The 9,025-nt window shown below is 41.4% G+C and overlaps 3 protein-coding genes across 3 annotated transcripts; all 3 read right to left on the bottom strand.

Moving 5' to 3' along the window:
* Positions 1-59: 59 nt before the first annotated feature.
* Positions 60-2,628, bottom strand: LOC109465220 (cell wall protein DAN4-like). The gene is made up of 2 exons (XM_019762364.1): positions 1,168-2,628; positions 60-202 (listed from the first exon to the last, which is right to left on the bottom strand). Exons 1-2 carry the CDS (start codon positions 2,600-2,602, stop codon positions 60-62), a joined length of 1,578 nt encoding a protein of 525 aa, XP_019617923.1. The 5' UTR covers positions 2,603-2,628.
* A 2,418-nt stretch (positions 2,629-5,046) lies between these two features.
* Positions 5,047-6,051, bottom strand: LOC109465329 (mucin-5AC-like). Its single transcript, XM_019762539.1, has one exon. It carries the CDS (start codon positions 6,049-6,051, stop codon positions 5,155-5,157), a length of 897 nt encoding a protein of 298 aa, XP_019618098.1. The 3' UTR covers positions 5,047-5,154.
* On the bottom strand, positions 6,032-8,481 carry LOC109465313 (mucin-5AC-like). Its single transcript, XM_019762513.1, has 2 exons — positions 8,128-8,481; positions 6,032-7,956 (listed from the first exon to the last, which is right to left on the bottom strand). The coding sequence occupies exons 1-2, from the start codon at positions 8,474-8,476 to the stop codon at positions 6,059-6,061; spliced, it is 2,247 nt and encodes a 748-aa protein (XP_019618072.1). The 5' UTR covers positions 8,477-8,481; the 3' UTR covers positions 6,032-6,058.
* Between the last annotated feature and the right edge of the window lie 544 nt (positions 8,482-9,025).

The raw sequence follows: 9,025 nt of genomic DNA, 5'->3' as shown, positions 1-9,025 counted from the left end.
TTTCTTCAGAAGACAAAGTTGTAGAAATTCTTGTAGATGTTGGTTGTGTGGTGGTTGGTTTAGAAGATGGTCCTGCTGCAGACAATGTTGTAGACTTTCTGGTGACTGGGTCTGATGTTACTGTGGTAGAAAATCCAGTGGTATCTGTTTTTGTGGTAGTTGGGTTTGTCCATGGTGCTGAATCTTGGATAGTGGTGGCTGACTTTGATGACACATTTTCAGAAAAGCTTGTAGATGTAAGCTGTGTAGTGATTGGTGCAGATGATGCCTCTGTTGTTGAAACCTGCGTAGATTCTTGCTGTGTGGTGTTTGATTCTGTTGACAATGTTGTAGAAAATCCAGTAGACGCTGCTTGTGTTGTGTCTGATTCAGAAGACATTGTTGTCATAAATGATTCTGTAGGTGCTTGTTGCATGGTGGTTTGTTCAGAATACACTGTTGCTGTATGGAATTTTGTAAGCACTATTTGTGTAGTAGTTGGCTTAGAAGACACTGGTGTTGTAGAAAATCCTGAAGATGTTGGCAGAGTTGTGATTGGTATTGACGTGACTGTTTCTGTTGTGGAAAATTGTGTAGACTCTTGCTGTGTTTGTTCTGACGACAATGTAGAAAACTTTGTAGTTGCTGGTTGTTTTGTGATTAATTTTGACATCTCTGTTGTAGTAAATTTTGTAGGTTTCGACTGTGTGGTGACTGTTTCTGACAGTGTTGTTTCAGAAAATTCTGTGGATGCTACATGGTTCGTGATTGGTTCTGGAGGTGCTGTAGTAAATCCTGTAGATGTTTGCTGTTTGCTTATTGGTCCTGAAGACACTGCAGTGGAATATTCTACAGATACTGGCTGACTGATGATTCGTTCTGATGTGGAAAATTTCATAGATGTTGACTTCATAGTGTTTGGTTCTGAAGAATCCATATTGGTCGACATTCTTGTCTGAGATGACAACTTATTTGTAGATGATTTTTCAGTTGTTGATTTAGTTGCCACAAGCGGTGTGGCTTGTGTAGTAGGTGAATTGGAAGGTATGGAAACCGACGGTGATATAGTTGTGGGAGGTGCTGTCAGAAAAAGAGGTAAATTGAAGAGTTCACTTGACACCAATTCAAAAGCATGAAATCGAGTATACTAAAGACAATGAAACATCTTTCAGTAAGATTAAAACATACCTTTAGTGGATGACATCACTTTTGATGGTAGGACTGATGGGAGAGAGGATGTGAGCAGTGTTTTCCGTTCAGATGATGTGGCTGTCACAGTTGAGTGAGTGACAGAAGGTGTTGACTTGGCATGGGATGACTGTTGTTGAGTCGTTGCTGATTGAAAAATCAATGGAGATGAAGTTACAGGCACTGTGGTAGAGGCTGTTGGGAGAGCTGGTGATGTAATTCTAACAGGAGCTGAGTTTGACATTGTAAGCTGTTGTGTAGGTTGCTTCTGTCTTGTTGATGTACTAATGGTGTCTCTATGTGTTGCAGCTGTCACTGAGATAGGTGATTGGTTAGTAGTACGTACTATTGTGTTTGGTGATGTCGAAAGGTAGGATCTAGATGTCAATGTCATAGAAGTGGCTGCGTTAGTTGTCAGTTTTGAGGAAAATTGTGATGTTGTTGACAATCTTTCAGTCGTTTGTGAAACTATTGATTGACTTGTTTTTACTCTTGCTGTACTTGGTGGTTCTAAAGATGTTAGTGGTAATAAAAAAGGCTCTGTTGATGAATGTTTGGCAGGTAATGGAGAAGTTTCTGGCAATGTTGTTGCAAAAGACACTAAATCAATGAATGTACTAGTTGGTGACACAGTTGTAGTTAATGTGTTGGGCTGTAATAATGTTGTAGAAACTCTCAAAGATATTGGCTTTGTTGTGCTTGGTTCAGTTGAAAATCCAGTAGATGTTGGTTCAGTTGACACTGTAGTAGCAAACCTTGAAGATGTTGGCTCTGTGGTGCTTGATTCAGTTGACATTGTTGTAGCAATGTTTGAAGGTGTTGGCTCTGTGGTGCTTGGTTCAGTTGACATTGTTGTAGCAATGTTTGAAGGTGTTGGCTCTGTGGTACTTGGTTCAGTTGACATTGTTGTAGCCATGTTTGAAGATGTTGGCTCTGTGGTGCTTGGTTCAGTTGACATTCCTGTAGCAATGTTTGAAGATGTTGGCTCTGAGGTGCTTGGTTCAGTTGACATTCCTGTAGCCATGTTTGAAGATGTTGGCTCTGTGGTGCTTGGTTCAGTTGACATTGTTGTAGCAAGGTTTGCAGAAGTTGGCTCTGTGGTGCTTGGTTCAGTTGACATTCCTGTAGCAATGTTTGAAGATGTTGGCTCTGTGGTGCTTGGTTCAGTTGACATTCCTGTAGCAATGTTTGAAGATGTTGGCTCTGTGGTGCTTGATTCAGTTGACATTCCTGTAGCAATGTTTGAAGATGTTGGCTCTGTGGTGCTTGGTTCAGTTGACATTCCTGTAGCCATGTTTGAAGATGTTGGCTCTGAGGTGCTTGGTTCAGTTGACATTGTTGTAGCAAAATTTGAAGGTGTTGGCTCTGTGGTACTTGGTTCAGTTGACATTGTGACAGGTGTAACATGTGTAGTTGATGTGACGGTTGTTCTCATTGTTTCTGGTTGCAGCAGTGTTGAAGGTTCTGGGCCCGGAGTTGTAGAGTAATGAATCAACTGTGTTGGTTCAAGTGTACCTAATGGGTTGGGAGTTTTGTTGGGTTGCAAATGAAGAGTTGACGTTTCTTGAAGAGTTGAATTTTGCTCAAATGGCATTGAAACAGATGAACTAAATGCACTGGAAGCTGTTGTGTTGGCTTGTGGGAGAACTGATTTTTCTACAGTTCTAGAATCTTGCTTATAAAGGGTTGATGCAAGCATACTCAATGTATTGAGGGTTGCATTGGGTTGGGAAAGTGGTGATGTTTCTTGAGAAGTTGAACCTTGTTGAAATTCATTGAAACAAATGAACCAAATGTGCTAGACATTGTTGAGTTGGGTGGTTGTGTGGTGATTGGTTCTGTCGTTATAGCTGTTCTTGTCTGAGTTGTTAATGTCGTAGTCGGTAACTGTCTAGTTGTACTGAAAGGTGTGGTTTGGGACATAGGTGATACTGATGTTGTCCTTGTTGTAGGTGACTTAAATGATGGTTGCTTGGATGTGGGTGTTAACAGTGTGGTGATTGGTTCTGCTGTTAAAGTAGTTGTTGGTAATTGTTGTGTTATCAGTCTAGTTGTACTGAAAGGTGTGGTTTGGGACATAGGTGAGCTGGAATGAGGAGGTGTTTTTGTGGAGTAGATGTGCTGGGAGTTGGGAAACCAACGATGTTATAGTTGTGGCAACTGCTGAAGAAGACAAAAAGTTCATACGATAATTTACAGTAACATGACATCAGGAAGGCTTCTTATTGATGGCCGTGCCTACTTGAGCAAACTTCTAATAGTGTGATATAAAGATGGGTTTCTTTTTACACAAGCAGTATAGACTCTCACCTGCTTAAATTTCAATGTCTATCAGACACCTTCCTTAGATCTTCTGACTGGAGTGCTAATTCTTGCCGACTAGACAATGTAATAGTCAATGTAAGCAGGTGAGAGTCTATACCAGTTGTGTATCAAAAATAAAAAACTAATAATACTTAACCACCCAGATGAAACTATTTTCAGTGATAGAGATTATTTTTATCTTTCACTAAGAAGAGACTCACTTTTTGCGGAGGTTAACACTTTTGTTGGATGATCTGATGGGAGGGATGACATGGGCAGTGTTTTCCGTTCAGATGACATGGCTGGTGGCAAAGTTGTCACATTCAAATGAGCAGCTGAAGGCATTGACTTGGCATGGGATGACTGTTGCAGAGTCGTTGCTGATTGAAAAATCAATGGAGATGAAGTTACAGGTATTGTGGTAGAGGCTGCTGACATAGCTGGTGATGTAGTCATAAAGGGAGCTGATTCTGAAAGTATTGTATACTGCTGTGTAGGCTGTTTCTGTCTTGTTGATACACTACTGGTGTCTCTATGTGTTGCAGTTGTTGCTGAAGATAGTAACTGGTCAGTAGTTTGCAGTGTTGTTTTAGCTGATGTCGAAAGGTAGGCTCTAGATGTTAGAGATGTTAAAGAAGTGGCTACATTAGTTGTTGGTTGTTTAGTTGTAGACTCCTGCTCAATAGGCATAGTAAAGTAGCTAGAGGTTGTTGTGTCAGCTTGCGAGAGCATCAATGTTTGTGAAGCTGGCAATGTCTGCTCAAAAGGTGTTGTCAGAACAGTGTTGGAGGTTGATGTTTCTTGTTGAAAGGGCATTGATGTGTGTGGACTTGAAGAACCTTGTTCGAAATCTGTTGTCATCACTGTAGTTAGTTTTCTGGATGCTGTTGTGTGGGTTTTTAGTCATCGTTGTTATAAAAGCTGTTGAATGGTGTTCAAAAAGGGGTTGACAAAGGTGAACTCAAAGGCATAGATGTTGCTGTACCTGGCTGTGGGCGCGTTGATGTCCCCAGAAATGTAGAATCAAGAGGCATCGTCACACGAGTACTTGATGGTTGGGATGTTGCTGTGTCTGCCTGTTGAAATGTTGATGTTGTGTGGTCCCGCTTGTCTGACGTTGTTGAAAGTGCAAACAATGAGGTAGACATTGTCGTCTCAATCTGTGGAAGCGTTGATGTTTCACCAGTTTCAGAAACATTTTCAAAAGGTGTCGTCTCAATGCTTGACAAAGTTGTGTCTGGTTGTAGAAACGTTGTTGTCGGAAAATGTGTCATTGTGCTGGCTGTTTCTGTTTCAGAATGTGTAGATTTTGTTTCTGAAACTGTAGAATGTCGATCAGAAGATGTTGTTTCAACTGCTGTTGTTTCAGATTTTGGGACCATAGTTGTTTCTGAAGCTGTTGATGTTTCCTCAAAACGAGTTGTCACCAGTGTGTCTAACGTACTGGGCACTGTTGCATAGGGTTGATGTGAGCTTGAATCAGATGTTTGTTCAGTTGAGGTATCTTGCTCCAAAGGCGTAGTCACAAGTGTAGTTAATGTGCTGGATGGTGTTGTATCAGACTGTGGAGGCGCTGAAGTCTCTTGAATTGCTTTAGTTGAACTTTGCTCAAACGGTGTCATGGTAGAACTAAGTCTGGTGGAAATTGTAGTGTCAGATTGTGGAACCGTTCTTGTATCTTGCTCAAAAAAAATTGTAAAGAAGGGAACTTATTGTGCTTGAGGTTGATGTGTTGGGCTTTGGAAATGTTGATACATCCGGACTTGTAGACACTTGCTCAAAAGATGTTGTCACGGGTAAAGTTACTGTGCTGAATGCTGTTGTTTCAGACTGTGCAGGCGTAGTTTCTAGAAGTGTAGAATCTTGCTGGAAAGACGTTGATGTAAGTGTACTTAGTGTGCCAGCTGTTGTGGCATCAGGCTGTTTAAATGTTGTTTCAACTGTTGTAGAAGAGTCTTGCTCCAAGGTTGTTGGGAAGGGCGTATGTGATGTGCTGGTCCAAGGCTGTGTAAATTCTGTAGCTACAACCGTAGAAGCTTCATTAGAAGGTGTTGTAACAACTGTAGAGAATGTGCTGGACATTGAGGTGTCAGTTTGTGGAAGCATTGTAGTTTCAAGTGTAGTTGAACTTTGATCCAAAGGCATTGTTACCAATGTCACTGTTGTGCCAGGTTGAGGAGAAACAGTTGAAGAAGCTTCCTCTGAAGGCATTGTCACAGATGTAGTTAATGTGCTGGACACTGTTGTGTCCAACTGTGGAAACACTGATGTCCTTTGTGTAGTTGAGCTTTCAAAAGGCGTTTCAACTGGGCTCAATGTTGTTGTGGTGTCAGTTTCTGGAGGCATTGTAGATTCAAGAGCTGTTTGACTTCGCTCCAAAGCTGTTGTCATAGCTGTTGTGTCAAATTGTGGAGAGACTGTTGTATGCAGAGCTGTAGAGCCTTGCTCTAGTGGCGTTGGCACAAGGGTAGTTAATATGTTAGATGTAGTTGAGCCTGGCTGTGACAACAGTGATGCTTTTTTGGTAGTAGAACTTTGCTCAAAAGGTGTAGTTATGAGGGAACTACCTATGGCTGACATTGTTGTGTCAACTTGTTGGAACAGAGATGTTTCTGAAGCTGTTGATGTTTGCTCTGAAGACAACTCCAAAAGGTGTTGTCACTAATGTATGTAATGTGGGGGACATTGCTGTATCCGATTGTGTACTTGATATTTGCAGCCTCGTTGCATCTTGTTGTGAAGTTGTGGAGTCTTTTTGCTCCACAGAAGTAGCCTCAAGTTTAGTTGTGATGGACAGCGTTGATGTGTCTGGTTGTGGAAGTGTTGATTTCTTTGAAACTGTTGATCTTTGCTGGAAAGATGTTGTCAGAAGTGTGCGCGGTGCTGTTGTGGTTGGTTCTGGGATCATGGTTGTATCAAATGCTGTTGAATCTTGCTCAAAAGCAGTCGTGACAATTGAGCCCAGCGTGCTCACAGTTGTTGTATCTTGTGGGGGTACTGATGTTTCTACAGTTGTAGAGTCCTGCTCAAAATCTGTAGACGCGAAAGTACTTGATGTGTTGGGAGTTGTATTAAGTTGAGGAGGCACTGAAGTTTTAAAAGTCGTTGTTTGAAGCGTACTTAATGCATAAGACGTTGTTGCATCTGTTTCTGGGAGTGATGAATGCTCTTCAGTTGAAGAATCTTGCTCAAAAGTTGTTGTCAAAAGGGAACTTAATGTTTCAGATATTGTTGCATCTTGGTCCAGTGTATGCAATTTGTTAGATGTTACTTCCTCCGGATGAGGAAGTGTTGAATGGTCTAGAGTTGTAGAACCTTGTTGGGAAGTTGTTGTCACGAGGGTACGTAACCTATTAGACGTTGCCATGTCAGGTTGTAGCAAGGTAGATTTTTTAACAGTTGTAGAACCAACTTTACCTAATGTGTTGGAATTTAAATTTGTTGTTTCAGGCTGTGGGGACATTGTTGTTTTGACAGTAACTGTTGCAGAGTCTTGTTCAAAAAGTGTTGTAGCAAGCATACTTGACATGTTGGGAGTTGTATCAGTTTCAGGAATTGTGGATTTTGACACAGTTGTAGAGCCTTGCTCAGAAGGCGCTACAGAAAGCATAGTTAATGTCCTAGCTGTTGTAGAATCAGATTGCAGAACTGTTGATGCATCTACCGTTGTTGAACATTGCTCAGAGGTCATTGCAGGAAGCATAGATAATTTCCTAGCTGTTGGTAAGTCAGATTGCAGCACTGTTGATGCTTCTACAGTTGTTGAAAATTGCTCAGAAGTTGTTGCAGGAAGCGTAGGTAATGTCCTAGCTGTTGAGGCGGGTTGCAGAAGTGTTGATGCTTCTAATTCTACAGTTGAAAATTGCTCAGAAGTTGTTGCAGGAAGCGTAGTTAATGTCCTAGCTGTTGTAGAATCAAGTTGCAGAAGTGTAGACCTTTCCACAGTTGTAGTACCTTGCTCTGAAGGCGTTGCAGAAAGAGTACTCAATGTCTTAGCTGTTGTAGAATCAAGTTGCAGAAGTGTAGACTTTTCTACAGTTGTAGAACCTTGCTCTAAAGGCATTGCATAAAGCGTAGATAATGTCCTAGCTGTTGTTGAGTCAGATGGCAGAAGTGTTGATGAAAATTGCTCAGAAGTCATTGCAGGAAGCGTAGTTAATGTCCTAGCTGTTGTGTCAGGTTGCAGAGTTGTTTCTACATCTGTTGATTTTTCTAGTCTTCCTGTTTGAAATGTGGAGATTGAGGAGGACGGTGATGCTGTTTTTGTTGTTGATGAATCTAGGGATGATTGCTCAGTTGAAATTATTGTGGGTGCGGTGGTTAGTTGGGCTGTTGTTGTTGTCCATGTCTCAGTCAATAATTTCGACGTCGGTAATTGTCGTGTTGTTCCTAAAGGTGTGGTTTGTGAAGAAGATGAGTCGGAAGGTAGAGTTGCTATTTGTGCAGTAGATGTGTTGGGAAGTAGTGGCATAGTTGTAAGAAGGGCTAAAACAATAAAAGGACATGTACCTGTAAATGCAGAAACACACTTTGTGCTAGCACATGTATTTCTAACACACTAAAAATAAGTACTTAATAAAATCCTTTGAGTGCAATGCAACAGATACAGACAAAATGGAAGTGAAGTACAGGACTGTACATTTGTAGGACACTTACCCTCTGTTGATGATTTTGTTGTTGTCAGCTCATCTGTGCTCCAATCAGATGATGGGGCTGATGGTAAACTTGTCATAGTTGATTGAGCAATTGGCATCTTTGTTTTGGCTTGGGAAGTCTGATGTTGAACTGTCATGGGTTGAAACGTACTGGAAGGCTCTGACTCAGCCAAAGATGACGGAATTCTAGTAGAGCTTGATCTTGATGGTGCATCAAAAGTTGATGACCCTGGTGGCAAGTCAGTAGATGTACTAGGAGTGGAATCTACCAAGACTGTTTTTCGTGATGCAGACGTCTTGACAGAAGATGGCATTGACGATGTCCACTGAAGAGAGACTGTTTGTGTCATAGAGTTCTGTGTTTGCCTTGTTGGGGTTGTGTGTTCTGGTGAAGATGATTCATGCACGCTAACTGGTGTAGTTGGTAATGGATTGGTTGATTCATTTTGTAGCCCTGTTGTCCATCGGGAAGAGGACAAATCTTGAGCCGGTTTTGTAGATAACCCATGAGAACTCTGTTCTTTAGGACTTGTAGACAGTGTTGGCTCTCTAGACACTGTTAAGTTTGCCATTGATGAGGTGGCTTCTTTTGCAAAAGCTGTAGACTGCAGAACAGATTCTGTTTGCATATTTGGCAATGAACTATCTGTAGTTGTCTCTGATGTCGTTGTTTGAATCCTAGAACTACTGTCAGGGGCTTTTGAGGTTGAATGGAAATATGAAGATGTTTCATGACCAGATGATGTACTGGGGCCAGAAGGGGTTAACGTTCTCAAAGTTGAGGATGATGCTGTAACAATACTTGATAGTGATGAAGTTTTTGTCGCTCTTGAAAGTTCTTCTGTTGTTCTATTGGCAGATGATATGGTCTGTGTACTTTGAGTTCTCTGAGTTGTTTC

Source organism: Branchiostoma belcheri, unplaced genomic scaffold (genome assembly GCF_001625305.1).
Source record: "Branchiostoma belcheri isolate BF01 breed outbred unplaced genomic scaffold, Haploidv18h27 scaffold15, whole genome shotgun sequence".
Taxonomy (NCBI): domain Eukaryota; kingdom Metazoa; phylum Chordata; class Leptocardii; order Amphioxiformes; family Branchiostomatidae; genus Branchiostoma; species Branchiostoma belcheri.
The sequence above is the reverse complement of the archived record's forward strand: the minus strand, read 5'-3'. Positions and strand labels throughout refer to the sequence as shown.